Source organism: Dunckerocampus dactyliophorus, chromosome 2 (genome assembly GCF_027744805.1).
Source record: "Dunckerocampus dactyliophorus isolate RoL2022-P2 chromosome 2, RoL_Ddac_1.1, whole genome shotgun sequence".
Classification (NCBI taxonomy): Eukaryota; Metazoa; Chordata; class Actinopteri; order Syngnathiformes; family Syngnathidae; genus Dunckerocampus; species Dunckerocampus dactyliophorus.
This window is the reverse complement of record NC_072820.1, coordinates 6,220,084-6,239,494: the sequence shown is the minus strand read 5'-3', so window position 1 is coordinate 6,239,494 and position 19,411 is coordinate 6,220,084. Positions and strand designations below refer to the sequence as shown.

General features: G+C 41.2%; 1 protein-coding gene across 3 annotated transcripts in view; it reads right to left on the bottom strand.

Moving 5' to 3' along the window:
* LOC129177207 (excitatory amino acid transporter 5-like) overlaps positions 1-14,267 on the bottom strand; it is a 54,285-nt gene extending 40,018 nt beyond the window's left edge. For 2 of the 3 annotated variants that reach the window (XR_008569591.1, XM_054768065.1), the window contains exons 1-2: positions 13,767-14,267; positions 6,528-6,607 (exon numbers count right to left, since the gene is read on the bottom strand). Coding sequence is in view for 1 of the 3 variants with exons in the window: in XM_054768065.1 (XP_054624040.1) it covers positions 6,528-6,607; positions 13,767-13,907 (221 nt within the window). In the remaining 2 variants the exon portion in view is untranslated. The remainder of the gene's footprint in view (positions 1-6,527; positions 6,608-13,766) is intronic. The other variant, XM_054768066.1, reaches the window with a different exon arrangement.
* Positions 14,268-19,411: the final 5,144 nt, after the last annotated feature.

The window sequence follows — 19,411 nt, the reverse complement described above, 5'->3', positions numbered from 1 at the left end:
ATCGTCCTGCAGAGCCTTGACATCTTCTACAGGGTTTTTAACCTCTTTAAGAGCAGCGCTCAAGTCCGCATTTTCATCTTGCAACTTCTTGACCTCTTCTCTTAGTGCTTGGATAGCCTTGCTCAATGCACTGTTTTCTTTTGTGACACCAAAAAGGACATCTATGATCATTTCATGGAGGTTATCGTGATTAAGGTTAATTTCTGCTTTCAGAAGTGATGTATCCGTCCTTATGTTTGCAGAATTCTGCACTGATTTTGATTTCAGATTGTCAGTGTCTCACATTATTTGTAAAAGAGTAATCTCTGGTGTCTTCGAATCCTAAAGTTGTTTTTTTATCAGATTTTGAGTCCGTAGATCCAGAGCCAGTATCATTTTGTTTTGTGTTTGGCATTGTTGACAAACAGATGGCGGCGTAAACAAACCGCACGGTATTTTGTACGCTAAACAAGCGTATGAACGCAAGCCAAAGTAAAATTTTAGCAAAAATTTTGGATGTTAACCAAAAAACGTGGGTGACCGAGGTACCACTGCGTTTTCTGTATATTGTATTACAGTGCAACAGCTTTAATAACCACTAAAGTAAAAAATGTCAGTATTCAGCATCATCACATGGTCTTGCTTTCCCTATAGTCTCTGTGATTGTAGTCAGTGGCAACCTCCATGGTGATTCATCACAACTGGAGCCTGTTCCTGCAGTTACTTCATCAGCAAGTGATTTTCAAAACTGCAGCGCACAGATTACTCATCAGGGTGGCACACTGCTTCTTGGCAGAACAGGATCAACTATACAGTCTTGGGTGGGTCTAACACCACACAGCAACAAGCCAAGCTGCTGGGTCTCTTGTGGGGAAGAGGAGGACACATTTGGATATGGTGATTCAGAAGCAGGCTCAATAAAGTGTCGGTCTTGTGTTTTTATTGCTCACAGGGATAGACTGTATCCTGCCTCTGTTCCAATACATGGTACCTAGTTGCTATTGATGCTTTTTCATTGGCAAAACTATCTCTAGGAACTGATAGATCAGGTTTTAATGCTCTTTTTGCATAGCACCAGTGGGCGGCAGAGGCTCAGGAGGTAAAGCAGGTTGTGCAGAAACCAGAGCGTCGGTGGTCGGAAGCCAGCTTCCTTCACCCCAGTCACTGCCTCCAGTGTCGACTACATTGGTTTATAAATGCGAATGACTGTCTGTTTGTGGTGGTTGGACAGTAGTATTTGGTATCGTTTAGACGTTATCTGATACCGGTGCCAAATCGGTGCTTATACAGTGTCTGAACCAGTACTTAAAATTTTGTCCAAATTTTCTTCTCGTCAAAGGGAAAAATGCTATCCTTTTAGCAGACAAGAGACAGGACAATAAGGGGTACAATTTAATAATAAAGCTTGCATGCAAGAAGACAAATCAATACAACCTGCAGAGTGGTGTCCAGACATTTAAGATTAGGCTGTTGGTTTTATAAGAACTACAGGAGAGCAGTTTTGGGCAGCCATACACACACACACACACGCACACACACACGCACACACACACACACACACACACACTGGCCTTTTTATAAAATGATAAGCAATAAGACCTTTCAATGAAACCCCTCTGCCCCGCGACCCAACGCAAAAGGCTGCGGGAGTCACTTTGGAGACCCCCATGTGTTGTATATAAACAACATATGGGAAGTCATATGAAGGGAATCCGCAGTGACGGACGCTCATTTTTCATGATGACAGGTAGCCTCACCTGTCACGATGAGGATAAAACAAAAAACAAAAAACGATAACATACATAATATTTGTCCACTGAACTGTATTATATATATTTTCTGTATGATTCCAATCATTTTTTTAACATTTCTGAATTAAAAATATGCGCATTTCCTCGTCAAATTGAGGGCAGAGTGTCTCTTTTCAGCTTAGTGCGCAATCCCTGCTTACCGTTTCCACTTATCATTATTAGAAGAATCATTATTGTTGCTAATCAGACAATAGAATACACAGCTAGAAGGTGGTTTTTACTGCCATCCTTCCATGGAGAGGAAAAAGCCACTGTATTTTGGGGGTAAGGTTTGACAGCAGCAGCACCAGCTGGGGAGCAGCTGTCAAATGCATTCAAAACATTTTTATGCTTTGAATTTCACTGGCAAGATGGAGGATTATATATCCAAGCTTAACAGAGTGCGATCAGAAATTTACAACAGTATCAGAGCTTTTCCTGATGAAAGATAGTTTACAAGTTATCCTCTTAATTCGCAACCTGTATTAACATAAAAAAAAAAAACTGTAAAGGAGTCTGTGCTTCACCAGCCATGAACCTCACCGCACATCACTGGAATTATAATGGAAGCACATGGAACTTATTAATATAACAAGATATTGATACTGTACATGAAAAGATAAACTGCTTGTATATCCATCCATCCATCTTATATGCCGCTTATCCTCACGAGGGTCGCGGGTATGCTGGAGCCTATTCCAGCTCACTTCGGGCGAGAGGCGGGGTACACCCTGGACTTGTCGCCAACCAATCACTCGCACTCACATTCATACCTACGGACAATTTAGAGTCGCCAATTAACCTAACATGCATGTTTTTGGAATGTGGGAGGAAACCGGAGTACCCGGAGAAAACCCACGCACGGGGAGAACATGCAAATTCCACACAGAGATGCCCAATGGAGATTCAAACCCAGATCTTCCCGATCTCCTGACTGTGTGGTCAACATGCTAACCACTAGGCCACCGTGCGGCCCACTGCTTGTATATTGACATATTATTTCACTATTTAAACACTATTTATGGCATTTTGTAGTGTAATCCACATCAATTTGGCATAATTGTCACAGCAAAACCAGCAACAATACAGAACACAGAGATGGCCAGCGCAGATTCGAACCCAGATCTTCCAGACAAGACACCAACAAACAACAACTGAGCAAACAACAATGAAAGGGAATGAGGGTATCCTGACTTCATTTTGCAGTGCAATGTCTAATGTGTCGGCGCACTCTAAAGCGTGAAGTCCATCTCAAAGAAAATGGGGCTTTTGGCTTTTTTTAAAAGCCGAGCAATGCCAGAATTCTGTCTACCTGAGCTAAAAACTCCTATCTGTATGTTCAGGTGTAAGTGTTGACTTGCTTTGTCAGTTGGACCAAAGACATCCATTCAGCATTTCATCAAAGTTGATGATTTTGCCGCTCAGGTTTGTCAGTTGTGTTTACTTGTGTTCCACAGTGTCACTCCCTTTATGTTATCTATAGAGAGAATGTGTGTGCTGTGTTTATTATTATTTACCAGAGGTGAGGACTGGAGTCATACTACTTGGACTTAAGTCAGACTCTAGTCACAATTTTGATGACTTTGCAGTCGACTTGACAAGTTGCAACTTGACTTGTACTTTGACATCAATGACTTTGTACTTGACACTAAACAATACTTATGACTTGTAAGGGCTCGAAAAATTTCAAGCTTATAACTTCGGACTTGACTCGACCTGTGCTGTCGTGACTTGGATATTCGCCACTTCTACTAGACACCTGACTCGAGACTTGAGATTAAAAACTTGAGACTTACTTGAGACTTGCAAAACACTGACTTTCTCCCACTTCTGATATGTACAGTGCAAAGCCTGACCATTTTGTTCAAGGTACTTAATCCTAAAGCAAAGAATCACTCACTAGAGATGAGTAAATGTAATCCCTCTTCCTCTTCAGATGAGCAGGAAGAGTTGCTGACTCTGTGTGCTGTAATGAATTCCTCTGTAGCTAAAAGTGTACTCATACTTGGACACCCTCCATCCATCCATCGTCTATGCCGCTTATCCTCACTGGGGTCATGGGTATGCTGGAGCCCATCCCGGCTGACTTTGGGCGAGAGGCGGGGTACACCCTGGACTGGTCGCCAGCAAATCGCAGAGCACATATAGACAAACAAACATTCATACCTATTGGCAACTTAGAGTCACCAATTAATTTTTTGGAATGTGGGGGGAAACAGGAGTACCCGGAGAAAATCCACGCACGCACGGGGAGAACATGCAAACTCCACAAAGAGATGCCCAACGGAGGTTTGAGCCCTGGTCTTCCAGATCTCCTGACTGTGTGGCCAACATGCTAACCACATGCGGCCCATACTTGGACACACAGTGTCCAATTTGTTTCGCTAATGTGAGTGCTTTGATTCACACTCGAGTTTGGTACATTTCCTCTTGCCTTAACAGGATGTAGACATGTCATTTGGTAACTGTAGTGCAATAACTCATTAGTTAGGCCTGAAAAGATGGAAACAGATGGAATTACTGGCAAAACATATTTATGTGTATTTAAATTCTTCTCAGACTGCCGGAGAGGAACCTCTGTGACTTTCACAGCTCGTTCACGAGCACATTGTTTGCTTTGTTCGCAGCAGTCCTCATACTTGCAGAAAATGCGTAGCCAACTCACGGCACACTTCTTGTTCTTCCATTTTTCTTCTTTTCTTTACTAAGTTTAATACTTCAAATTGCTCCTATGAGTCTGTCCCTCATTTGTTGACGCGTAGGAAAGAAAGCATTTGATGTAGTAAGTGGAGGGACCATTGATTCTGCATGACGCGTCCATGGGATAATCTGGTTTCCTCTTTGGCTGGTGCGCAGATGGCGTTGGGAGGGGAAAAAAAATGGGGACAGACAGGCTATAGGGCCGGGTCAGATATTTCACCCACAGATAAGCCCTACTGAACCATGCACTGTGTCAACCGGCCGATCTGTGCATCACTAACTCGACACACTCTGCCGTGTCCATCAATAGAGAGAGACTACTATGATGTACACAAGCTGAGTGTTTGCCAAGGACAGTAAGGCTTCCTCCAGCTCCCTGCCTGCATGTATTATTTTAGATTAGCTGTAATTAATGTCTCTTGCTCTCACGTGCCTCAGGTTTGACATGAAGCATGAAGACACAAAAGCACTGGCATAGAGAGAGATAGACAGCGGGAGGGAGGATGGATTAACTTCTCATCCAGACTTTACTGGTGCATAAATTGTAAGTAGCTTATTGCACAAAGCACCCTGCATGTAACCGGTGTGTTTGCCTGATTTGTTTTTGGAGGTTTTTTTGTATTGGACATCAGTGACCTCATGCAGGCAACTAAGAGCTTTGAGCCTAAAATAGTCAAGGACTATGTTCACACTGCAGGGTATGATTTTGGATCAACATTTTCAATAAGAGTGACTGCGGTGCATTCAAGAACCTCTGAACAAAGTGTGAAATTTCAAAAAAACATTATCAGTGAAGCATAAAGACATGAACATGTAAAAATTGTGGGCTTTTTTAACAGTGGTACATGGATGCGTGATTCACATATTTCTAAATTATTACAGACAGAGAGAATTCTATGTGTTTTCTGCAAAAAAAAAAACGACCCAAAAAAAAATTACCGTAATTTACCGCTACTATTTTCTCACGCTTTGAACCCTGCGGCTTGTGTAGTGATGCGGTTAATTTGTGGCTAAAAACACATTTCCCATGATACTTAACGTGCAGCTTCGGGAAGTAGTGACGTGGAAGAGTGAAGTGGAAGCTAATACCACGTTAAGAAGTCTTATGCAGTGACCTATAACACATCTTAAGTAAATTTGATCAAGTGTGGAATTACTACAGCTTCTGTTTGGACTGCTCGGACCGCCAACCGTCCACTATCACCAACAAGTTTCGAAAGGCTGGACTTCTGCATGATGAAGAGCTTTAGCTCAAGCTAAATGGCTAATGGCCCCAAGACAAAACACAAAGATCAACAACAAAAGAGAGAGAGAGAGAGACTGACAAAGTGTGTGATGAAGGAATTATGAGGCTGCTCAGTTGTGATGCTGAAGAAGTACACTTTGTGGTTTTAGTTCCCAGGAGGAGGAGGACGACGACGGCACTGAATGACTTTTCTGGTAGGCCAGTGTTTAACTATTCATGTTACACGCAATGTTCGGTGCTGTTTGGAAAAAGTATTTATTTAATCAAATGTTAATAAAATCTTTCTGTGTACTAAATATCCCATGGACACCTGCGGCTTACAGACACGTGTACTGTAAGTGTATATGTACAAATCTTTTTTGTCTTTAAATTTAGTCGGTGTGACTTACATACCGGTGCGCCCTATAGTCCGGAATCAACTTTTTTTTTTACCAAAAATCTGTGACTTTGAAGTCATGTGCCGGGGATCCACTGTATTTACTTTTCTTTGTTTTATTTAATTTTATATTAAACAAGCTAAAAACCACTCCAGTGTAGTTGAAAATATGCTAAGCTGCTAAATACGTTTGATAATTATTATTGTCAGTGTGATATTTTGTTCAAACATTTAATATTTCAAGTTTTTCTCTGTTTCGTGTGGCCCGAATCTTCCTTTATCATGTATCATGTTTCATTTTACATATAAAATGTTCCCTGGGGCCCAGTAAAAATGGAGCTGCGGGCCACAAATGGACACTCATGACATAGCGCATGCTGAAAGCATACGGAGTCATTCATGTGTGTAGCGGATGTGTGACATGTGTTGCGCCTACCTGGAAACGACAAGTGGCAATATAAGCATTTTCAACATCCTCATAAGCAGCTCTCCAGGAAACTGAAAGTACTTCACCTCCTGCAAGAAAAAACAGAATAAATGGACTCAAACGTAATTGTCTCAAGGCAATGTAGTATGTGCGTATTTTCAGTACTACAGTACAGTGGAACTTCGCTTAGCATCATAAATCCGTTCCAGAAGGTCAGACTCTAACCGAAACGTACTCTAACCAAATCGATTTCTCCAGTACGAAATAATCTCAATCTGATTAATCCATTTCAGAAAGCCAAAAATGGTTTTGCAATTATAGTTTGCGGAAAACAATTCGAAATGCATATAAATGACAAATGAAAGCCACCACCTTCGTGTTTTTACTGAATGTTATTTCTTGAATTCCATAGTGTTCCTCACCTCAAGTCTCCTGTTTTGTTTTGTTTTTTTATCACGGCTACAAAATAACCCAAAATGGATCCAAAGAAAGTTGCAAATGCCAATATTTGATAAAGAAGGTGAGAAACACTATTTAATTAAAGAATCGGCAAAACATGAAGGTGCCGTCTGTGTCGATCTCCTTTTCATTTCTACTCGTAGCAAAACACTAAGATGGTGTCCCTGTTGATTTTGCTGCCACATCCCCATCTTTGTCCACAACAACGTCTTCAATGAAAGTAACCTTAAATCTTAATTTGTCAATTATATGCATTTTAGAATTGTTTTCTGCATGTAAAACTATAATTGTAAAACTAGAAAAACATGCTTTGTGCTAACATTTTTGACACTTGTGGCGTAACTGTGTTAATTAACAAAGAGTCACCCATTGATGACATCATAGAAGGGTGACAGAGCTGACTGCCATTTCCTGTTTCACGTATTGGTAAGCTAATAGGCTGCCAACAAGGACGTTTTGTGATACAAAAATACATTAAGAACACGGTTGGCCTTATGCAGTGTATTAATAACGACAAAACACACACCTTATTGTATGCTTACTGGAAAATGTGCGCAAACCGAGGCAAAATTGAAAAACACGCTAACCGGAGTGTACGCTAACCGAGGTTTCACTGTAAAGGAAACAATTGGAAAACTGCATTACTTGCAATTAGGGATGCTCCGATCAGGGTTGTATGCTACCGATTCCGATACAGATCATCCTGGACTGAAATTTGGCCGATCCTGATACTGATCACATGGATTACTTACACATTTTACAGCATACCCTGCAACCATAATGAGGATAATGTGATTTTTTTTACGGGACCCAGAATTCCTGGCGATATATGATATGAAAAAAGGAACCATAAAATCACCTTTATTTAGACAAAAACATATTTTACGTACTTTCTGAAGACAACATATATCACTCTGAAACTTCCAGAGCATGAGACGCCTTCTTTTAGGAAACTTTGATGAACACGGTGTCTTCCGCCGCTGAGAAAGGCTGCTCAGCAGTTCAATTATTTTAGGTTAGGTTCCACAAGGCAGACATGGTTGTTTTTGTTTAGAAGGAAGTGTGAGGACGATACTGTCAAAGACGTTAGTTAGGTCAAGATGCTACGCTGCACGAAAGGCTCGCTGCCGGCTGTGACCAGCTTTTGTGATCGCCGATTTTTTTACGGAAATCGGCTGATACTGATCGGTGGCCGATCGATCGGAGCATCCCTACTTGCAATAATACAAACATTTTCAGGAAGGCAACTATGAATGCAAAGTGGATCAATGTTTCCTTTTGTTCTTATTTTGAAAAACATGCTATTATGGTTATAATAATTATAGTAGAGTACTGCACTGACAAAACAAGAATAAAATTGATTAAAACGTAACTAGAGCAGTCCATCTGTGCAACACAATGAGCGAGCACTAAAAAACTTTTAGGGCCAAAGGCTGTGTGTGTGTATGTGTGTGTGTGTGTGTAGCATTTGCATGGTATTTTAATTAGCATGGAGTGTATTCCCATGGCCTGTATACATATAGTCTGAGGCTGCTGGCGCTGGCATATTAACACAGTGCAGACATACCAGGCATGTTTAACTTCTCATGCAGTTATCATTAAAAGCCCTCTCTCCCCTTCGAAGAAAAAAGTAGAGCAAGCCAATAAGTACCACTGGCGACAGTAGCAATTATTATGCATTTTATTACTATGTTGTAACAGTGCCCTTCATTAATTCACTTCACGTAACAATCTGTTGGAGCTACTAATAAGTGATATTGACACCCTTACTCACACAACACAAACCGACAGGAGCTTATCAACCCAAATGCCTACCTCATTCACGGTGCGACCAAAAATAATACAATCTAACTGCAACTGGGTATCGAAATAGATGCTCACACATCGGTATATATGCAAAACAATACCATTTTACAGTCGTCCCTCGCCACTTTGCGGTTAGAATTTTGTGGCTTCACTCTTCAAAACAAATACATTAACGCTGTTGAAGTAAAAAATAAAAAAAAGCATATTTAAGGAAATGTTGCGTATTCTTGGCCAAAATTTTCAAGCATAAAAACGGCTAAATGAATGAAAATACAAATATAAGGCATTCAGAAGACGCATTCAAAGATATAATATGCAATGTTCTCCACTGGTCACTTGGTGTCAGTAATGTTACATTGATGAGACAACAGCCACCGCAGGAAGTACGCTATCCGGGAAAAAAAACAAGCAAATCTCCCAATGCTCATGTGTGAGTCTATGTAATATCTTATTTATGTTTAATATTCTAGTATGTCCTATTTTCTGTTATTCTGTCTACTATATTGGATAATACGAGTGTGAAGGTGGCAATAAGGGTGTTATTTCATGTCTAAAAGTGTATTTACATGGTCATGAGCAGGTTTTCTATGCTCTCACAAAGAAAATATTCCATTTAGAAATAGTGAATCCTACTTTGTGAAAATTTACTTATCACGGTCAGGTCTTGAACCAATACATGCGATGAATGGGGGATTAGTGTATACTAGTTACCCGGAATGCCTTGCGGGTTATGAAAATAGCGTAAAATAATATTGCGTGTATATTAGTGTGTAGGCATGTACTGTATGTCCGCGCGGTGCAGTTACATTGTTTTCCTTGTTGTGTTTTTCTTGCTTACGCTGAGAGTGGGGGAGGTGTTTGATGACCTCCTGTGTCAACAGACCGACAACAGTCATTTTATTGGTGTGTCAATTAAGTGGAAGTTAATGAACAACATGTGGTCTTAGCTTGTCTGCGTCACAGTCAGGGCAGCCAGGTTTGAATCTCCATTGGAACATTTCAATGTGGAGTTTGCATATCCCAGAGTCTAAGCACATGCATTTTAGGCGAATTGGCGACTGTAAATTGTCCATAGGTGTGAATGTGGGTGTGAATGGTCTGTATGTACCCTGTGACTGACTGCTGGCCAGTCCATGGTCTACCCTGGAAAGTCAACTGGCATCAATGGAGTCAATGGTCCTATTGGCTCAAAAACAAGCATCTGTTTTAGTTAATGGTGAAAGTTTAGATGTGGCGAACCAGTTTAAGTATCTGGGCGTGGTCTGACTCAAACCTAACATTTAAGTTTTTTATACAGAAGAAAAATAGCAATCGAGCCAATACGAGATCGTTAACCAGGGGTGACTGTAACATACGGCGACGTAGGACAACATTTGGCCAAATGGTTGTTTCTGTCAGAGACACACAGTCATGGAACGCACGACCAGCTCATGTTAGAAACTGTGGCAATTACCTAACCTTCAAGAAAACACTAAAACGGTGGTTAAAGGCAGACCAGTCCTGTGCTCATGGGTAATGTCCATTCCCAGCTGATAATTCTTTATATTGCTTAACAAAGTTTTATGTTTACCGTAACTGGTCTTGTAAGTTATACAGGTGTAATGTTGTCTGTAAATGTATTGTATATTTGTTTCATCTTTTTTTGGTTTTATGATGTTTTATGTATGGTGTCATTTATAAATGTATGTGTTTTGTGGTGCCTGCCTGAGGACATCAAAGCTAATCCTGGCATATTTACTGTGATGCATTTGCTCATATGTTGAGCAAACGCTCAACATATTGACCCCCGTAGAAGAAAATATGTCCAACCACCGAAGTCGACAATGGTCGACTTCCAATTTGTTCAAATATGCTAACAGTCCATCCCGTTGGGATCAATTAGCAGTGAAATAGTCCATTCTGTACATTAGGTTGCAAGGTTACTAACTCACATAGCCATCGTTCCCAAGACCCAGTTTGTTACCTCCGCCAAGCGCAAGCGTGAGGTTATGTTTTTGCCGGCATTTATCATTTTATTTTTTTGTTTGTGTTCAAAATAAGTTTTAAATGGATTTGGATTACATTTTCAGGAATTGTTGGAAATGGGAAATGGAAGAACTTATTAAAATTTGGGGGTGATGCAGATCACCCTCTGGATCCAGGAATTTAAAATAAAATTTTCTAACATTGCGAGATAGGACCATTTTCGGCATTTGTGCGTATAACTCAACAAAAAATGGTCAGAGCAGTTGGAAAAAAAATACAGAAAAAATTCCCAACCGGTTCTACAAAATATCAAAGACTGATCCAAAAAATTATTATTTATTATTATTTTGGTGTGAATCACAATATGGGGGCGGAACTATGGCGCTTGGCAGAGGTCTGCGCTCTCTAGTTATTTTTCTCCCTTTTGACAAAACAATCCATTCTAAAAGTTTAACTTGTTGTTAGTAAGCGGGGATCCAGCACAAAACAAGTGTACGCTAATAGTACAACTATGGTGCATTCAAGGACCGCTGAACAAAGTCGGAAATCTCAACACTTGACAAAAAAAACATGATCAGTGAAGCTTAAAGACATAAACATGAAAAAGTTGTAACGATGGTACATATATGCTGTACATTTTACCTGTATTATCGTGTACTTCTAAATTACTGTCAACTAAGGGTGACTGACGTGTGTTTTCTGCCAAAAAAAACCTGCCTCTTTTTGGCAAAATTTTTACTAACAATCTGCATATTTATATTTATGAATGTTGAATGCTGAATATTGTATACGTTAATTAGGATTGTTGCTTTATTAATGTCCTACTGTGGAACCTTGTGTAGCGATCATCAATTTTTTCCAAAGGGTCCGACTCTTAATGACGCTTACTCTAACCAATGCAATTTTTCCTATTGGAAATAATGTAAATTCAATTAATCCGCTCCAGAAAGCCCAAAATGTTAACACAAAACAGGTTTTTATAGTTTTACATGCAGAAAACAATTGGAAATGCATATAAATGCATAGAAACGATGAATGAAAGGCATAAATGAACATTTAACGCCGCCTTTACCTTCATTGAAGACGTAATTGTTGCCAAAGACACGATGTGGCAGTGAGATCAACACGGACACCGCCCTGGTGTTATTTCTTAAATTCAGTAGTGTTTCTCACCTCAGGTCTCTGCTTTTGTTTTGATGCAAAATAACCCAAAACGGAGCCAAAAAAAAGTTGCAATTGCCTGCATTTTGATCAAGTAGGTGAGAAACACTATTGAATTAAAGAAATGACTCATGGCAAAACACGAAGGTGGTGATCTCGCTGCCCTTTAATTCGCCATATACTGTATATGCATTTTGAATTTTTGATGCATGTAAAAGTATAACTGTAGAACGATAAACACGTTTCGTGTTAACATTTTTGAGACTTGTGGCAGCAAAGAACTACAGAATCAAACGCGCATGACATCATAGAGGGGAGACGGAGTTGACTTCTGGTTCCTGTTTCTATGTACTAGCAAGGTAATAGGCTTGTCACTACGCAATCCGTCCAGGAAACGCAATCGTTTCTGCACATGCGAGACACATACGTCACTTCCTCCTTTAGCAAATTTTTACGAAAGCTCTGCTGTGACGTCACTTGCTGTGGTAGTTATTATTTTTTAAATGTATGAACATAAAAGGCCAATAACCATACTTCATATATGTAATGCATTGGGGGGTTATTTTATTGGTGACTTATTATTAAAAGACTTGGCTAGCATGCGAATGTTTCTATCATCCTTATTCACCAAGACTGACCTACGTAAAAAGTTACGCAATGCATGTAGCGCAGACATAAGCGTCGTATCCGGTTACGTAAAACACACGTAATCAAATAACATAAAACACATAAAATGTTGTTATATTTGGATGTAAACAACCATAAGCAGAGTGCATTGATGGATTCATCAAGAGGATTCAGCTAGGGTTTTTTTTTCTCACCAAACATACTGTATCTTCCTAGCAAATGCTTTTGTGTGTGTTATTTCAGTGACGAAACAAACTTTAAATAATTTATGGAACCAAGAAAAGATGACCTAAATTATCCACTTACACCATGGATATGATACAAGAAAAGAAAAGATCGATTATATTCTGTTATCATTTCTCAAATCTTCATACGTTTTTTTTACATAGATTGCTGCCGTAAAATAGATGGCGTAGATTATGCCTAACATGTGACTGCTGAAAAATTGATTGCATTTCCAATACGAATTGCGTAGTGACAAGGCTTGTGATAAAAATACATTCAGAACGCAGTTTGTATTAATAACACGCCATATTGAACGCTAATCGGGAAATGTACACAAACCGAGGCAGATCATGCTAACCGAGGCTCCACTTTAAGTACCGTGCACTTGACTTTCTTTTTTGGCGCTGTTAAGTTGGCACCCTAGAATCTTTCTATTCTTTTGTCTTATTTCGAATGCCTTTTACAGGCGTAAGGAGAATACGCACAGAAGCCATGCAGAATGACAACTGTCTCAATCCACAGCGCATTCTGTGTTGCGTGAATTATATAAGTCAACATGACGGTATGTTCTTGACCTGATGTCCCTGTGAGTGATTGACTACTAATCTCTTCACCGGGAATCTCTATCCATAGATGAGTCCCTCAGCAGCTGTAGGCAGTCTGAGAGGCTCATGGGAATGGACATTCACCGCTCTTAGAGATTGTTGTTCTGACGCTATTAGAATTCAAGTACCTTGGCCATATTTCTTAGTATTTTTGGTTTGTCGACACACTTTATTTGCCCTGACGTATTTGCAGGATGTGTCTGTCTGCTTGAGAAGAGGTGAAGCCAGGTCTCTTGCCTTTAATATCCGGAATGTGGAAAATGAGTAATCCCTTATATCAGCAGCAGTGGCATCTTTCATCGTTTGAAAAGAGAAACAGGTGTGGCGGGGTACTTCAGAGGGAAGTGTGTGTAACTTGTGCTGGAGTTCACCGTAAACAGGAGGCACTGAATTGACTGACCTGTTCGGAGAGCTGCTTGCCTCTGAGGAAGAAGCCAAGCAGGCAGCCAATTACCACAGCAAGCACAGACAGGATGAGCAGACCATTCTGCTTGCAGACATTCTTCACCCGCCCCCACACTTCATCCAGAGCCACTGCCATCCTCCACCAGCTCCTCCTAAAGCTGCTTGGTTCCTGAATGGGATTTGGTAAACCCTCCTCAGACGAAAAAAAAAACAACCCCAAAAACCCACCAAAGTAGACCCCCCACCCCTACTGTGGATTATTCAGCCATATAAAGTCTCGAGTGCACAGCCGACAACCACCTGTGCACTTGTCGGAAGGCCTGGTTGCACCACAGTTTCAATCAGGGCTGCATAGAAGGTGGTGTGATGAAACTAAAGCGAAGACAAAAAAAGGTAAAGTTTGGTTAGTTGGAGCGGGTGGTAAATAAAACCAATCAGTCCAAAAAAAAAAAGAAGTATGCACTTCCGCAGTTTCTTAACCGAGCTGCTTCCCAGGTTATTCCACACGAGACTGACAGCATCACACAGACAACCTCTTGATCACCGTCAATCACCTCCCTCCCCTGTCTCAATGCCTCACCCCCGCCCTTACACTCTTCCTGGTGGCCGACAGGGGGCCCTGCAACAGCTGGTGCTATTGTTAATACTGCGATCCTATTAGGCCGTGCTGCACGACTCCCATCTAAGGCTGGATTACAGGGCTCTCTGAACAATTGGACAGCGGACTGTTGAAGACCACAAACCAAAACTGAAATGCACAATTTTTTTTGCTTTTAAATTGTCACATCACAATATTTGATTGAACATAATAATACTAGCATGACTGGAAAACACAGTTTTAAGGTCAGTGCATTACATATTACAGTGGATCGCTGCACAATTTTTACATGTTTATGCCTTTATGCTTCACTCATAATGTTTTTTCGTCACATGTTAAGGTTTCACACTTTATTTGACAGCCCCTGATCACATTATAGTTGCTGCGAGACGGAAAAGTGACACATATATAGCAAACTGAAGTGGGCTGTCTTCAAAAATATACATTTTAATGCACATATCAACTATGCAGGTTTTTTTTGCCAAACGTTACCCTCGCAGAAAGTGAGGAGCTACTGTATTTAATAAAATATAACAATATCCATCCATCTTCTATGCCGCTTATCCTCACTAGGGTCGTGGATATGCTGGAACCTATCCCAGCTGACTTCGGGCGAGAGGCGGGGTACAATCGCAGGGCACATCTAGACAAACAATCATTAAAAATGACAAAAAAACAATCCCATGTAGGTCAGTATATTGCACTATAAGCTATATAAGCCTTATGTTATAGGTGATGCAGCAAATTCTAATATGTAATATCTAATAATGTTTCTCATTAATAACAACTTTTATGTTTTGAATAAGCTGTTGCCAAAAAATGGCCCCTGAGTCACACTTTGGACACACCTGGTTTACAGTGTTTCTTTTTAGGAAGGTACAACAGTCAAATAATTTGAACAGGGTGATGATTATTGTATTTTTACTAAAGTTCCTTATTACGTGATAGTAAATAGAACCCATTCTCATCTCTATTAAACAACTGCAGCACACTGCTTTCATCTTATGCAGTCATCTTTATCCGCTTACTTATGTAAAGTGTTCAGAAACAGGTGCGCCGCACCTCAAGGTCAGTCAGGAAGCCAGGAAGCGGGGGGGCTCCAGCGAGCACCATAGCTGAGCAGCCTCCGAGCTCTCTCTCCCATGCCGACCGCCCTACCTTTTCATCCGCTTTGAGGCAGACTGTCCCTCACTTGAAGCAGTGGTTATTGTGTGGCAAATGGGACTCTTCGTTGAGGGTGCAAATTGAGCTGGGCGGAATAAAAAGTCATGAGTTGAAGTAAATAAATATGAAGGTAAAAGGAAAATATGTCAGATAGAAACACAAAGAAGAGGGAATCAAAGGTAGGGAAATTAAAACATGAACATCTCACAGATTATAACAAAGACATCTCATTTCATTTCCATCCACAACAGTGTAACAGGCTTTCACATGATGGATGATATTACTCTAATTGTAATCCCAGATGTCACATCTGCGTCTATCTGCTGTGTAATCTCTGCCTGCATCGACTCAGGACTTGTGCTGTTGTCTGAGGTCACACACATGAAGCCACAATACACGGACGATGCACTCCAGTCTGCAAATGAAGAATTGATGTTTTTTTTTTCTCAGATTTGCAGAGAAGCAAAGACCAGAAGGCGCCTTGGGTTGTGATGCACTGCAGTAGTGTCAGTTAAGTGGGGAATTCCACTCAATGTAAAACTAACAAATGCGGAGAGGGCTTTCCAGGTGCAAACAAGCACAGTGGGTTGGTGCAGTGGCTCCACAGTCTTCAATGCTTTGGTATTATGTTCTAATATACAAGTTCTAATCATACAACAATATGTGTGTGATTACATACAAGTTTTGTAAGTGTCAGCATGTGTGTGATGTTTATGAACAGACAGTTGCTCGCCACATCCCCCCCACCACTGTCAAATAATCCCCTTTCTTCTGCCAATTTTTCCCCTGTTTCTGGATTGGACTCTGAGATAATCTGGGATTAGAGTGAGTTGTTCGTCCTGGTGTTCTCCTCATTCATTTTGATGGCCAGCCATGTTCAACACCCAAAGTTCATTTGGTGTGAAACATAACATATTCGACTGCATATCGTCTCTCAATATCTTGCGGACTGCAGAGGGATAGCAGCGGCCTGGACTCGAGTCACGCGACTTGGACTCGCGTGAGAATTTTGATGACTTGGGAATCAACTTGGCAATATCATCAAAGACTTGCAACTCGATTTGAACTCTGACACGTCTATGTCCCATGTCTATTACATTCTACTTGTTGACACTTGCAATTATTCACTTTCCGACATTTGTCATTTACATTTTTTTCCCACTTCCTCTACGAAAGGAAAGAATGGTGTTAAAAAAACCAAGAAGCAAATAGGAGTTAAAATAATGACACGATACACCTTGTGCAGTATTAAGGGAATGAATACAACTGGGAAAAATGATAAATTGGGAATGAATAGTTAATAAATAGGAATAATTTTGAATTAGTAAAACATAAAAAACAAATAGAACGTCGGCAATGTGGACTTCACAGCTGCATCAAGTCTTTGTGAGTTGTGTCTTAATTTCTTTGTAGTTGATGTGATGCAATCTTCAATATTTGTCCAGTTCCAAGTACTTTGGCGTCCTCTGGTCGTCCATTTAACTTGATGTTGATTTTGCAGTTGGCGCTCCAAGCGCCTTGAATCTTCCTCTGCTTCCTTAAGTCGTGTGCCTTCTTGCTGATGTCAGTATTGCGTTTTGTCAGATGCTCATTGATGCTCATTGTTTGGTTCTTTCAGTTTACTCCTCTGCCTCACCAATGCGACCTTGTTTTTTTCTGTTGTTGATATTTCTGATGATGACAGGTGTGGTGTGGTTGCTCCTGCCAGACGTGGATGCATGTATCCATGTTGTCGACATCCACATCTACCCCCTCTGACTGCAAAAATGTGGCCACCTGTTGCTCTGCTGGAGCAACATCGTGTCCTCCGTCGTTGTCAGCTGCACTTGCATAAGACCTGCGTGTTATACGAAGCCCAATCACAATTAGATTGTTCATGTGCGTCGACTGCTCCAAATCATCCACTCTGCACGTCATTTGCAATATAATGCGATCCTTTTCATCATTCTGCTTCTTTAACGTTTACGCTTTTCCTTCCAGCCCATCCATTTCTTTATGAAGTGATGCATTTCCATTCTTCAAATTCTTAATGTGTTTCATTACGGCTGTGGTTCTCAATTGTTTTCTGTTTATGTTTTGCTGTTGAGAAACTGATAATATATACTGTACTTATGTATCTGTACTGTACAGACTGAACTTGAAACTCAAACTAGTGAAATGCAACAAAATGGAGAGCAGTGAATCATACAAGTGTTAAATTCATACATGTTGAAGGCCGTAATGGGACACTGGGCTCTTGTGTCCTGTCTGCTCTGACTATGCTGAAGTCAGCTAGCTCCACATTAGCATCTGGGACGCTTGCTGTTAGACACGTTTCAGTAAAGCACAATAAGCTGCCCTCCCTGAAGGCTTTGTGAGCGCAGCCATCTTGTTGATCTTGTCCGGTAGCGAATTCACGAATCCCCATGATCATAGAAGGCACCGCCGGCTTGAATCGCCACCTTCTTGCTAACCGCTTGGCTTTGATCTTAGCTCCGGCTCTGCAGCCTTGATACGGCTTCCTTATCTCAATGGGTAAACTAGGAACCACACCGATGTGGGACCTCACTCTCATTGCATGTAAAAATGTACTATAATAGACAAGTCTTGACGCGGACAAGTCCATATCAATAGGATAGAATATCATATCAAAGATGGCGCCCTCCGTGGCAGACGTCTCTGTGACACTCTCCCGTGTTTTTCTATTTTTTGCTATTTTATTGTTCATTTTGGACATTCAACACACTCACGCAGTACATTACAACAGAGAGACACTTTTGAACATCGGCAGGGTTCACCATGAACCTTCATTTAGCCTCTCAGACTTTGCCTTTCTTCTGCGCCGGGAGAACGCAGCAGCCTGCGGACCCGGTGAGCTGAATACCCGGCGAGCAAAGCATCCAAGGCGTAAACGAGGCAAGCGAGCCGGCCTGCATGCTAGGCTAAAAGCTAGAGCGACGAGGCCACCGCTACCAAGCCTGCTGCTAGCCAACGTCCGCTCTCTTGAAAACAAGATGGACGAACTACGAGCAAGGATTACAGCTCAACGTGAGATCAGGGAATGCTGTGTCCTCACCTTCACAGAAACCTGGCTGACGGAGGATATACCGGACTCGGCGATCCAGTTGCAATCATTTGCTGCTTACCGGGGAGATCGGACTTTAGCGTCTGGTAAACACAGAGGTGGCGGCGTCTGTGTTTACGTAAACAAACGGTGGTGCACAGACGTACAGACGATGGAAAAGCACTGCTCGCAGGACATTGAGCTGCTGATGGTGAAATGCAGACCTTTTTATTTGCCTTGTGAGTTTAGCGCTGTGTATTTAACTGCTGTTTACATCCCACCACGAGCTAACACTGCTAATGCACTAGGCCTCCTGCATGACATCATTGATAAACACGAGACCAAACACCCAGACGCTGTATTTATTATATCTGGCGATTTCAACCACTGTAACCTCAGGACTGTCCTCCCCAAATATTACCAGCATGTGAGCTTTCCCACAAGGGAAAATAACATCCTGGACCAAGTCTACTGCAACATGAAAGGTGCTTTGAAGGCTGTTCCAAGACCCCACTTTGGAAAGGCTGACCACATCTCTATATTCCTTTATCCAACATACAGACAACTTCTTAAAAAAGCTCCCCCTGTACGTACAGCAGTTAAAGTATGGAATGAAGAAACTGATCAAGTACTTCAGGACTGCTTTGGCTGCACAAACTGGGATGTGTTTAAAACTGCAGCGGGGAGGGAAGATTGTACTGTTGATTTGGATGAATATGCGTCTGCTGTTACTGGCTACATTAGCACATGTATAGAGACTGTTACCACCACCAAGTATTACAGAAAATACCCTAACCAAAAACAGTGGATGAACTGTGATGTAAGGGCTAAGCTA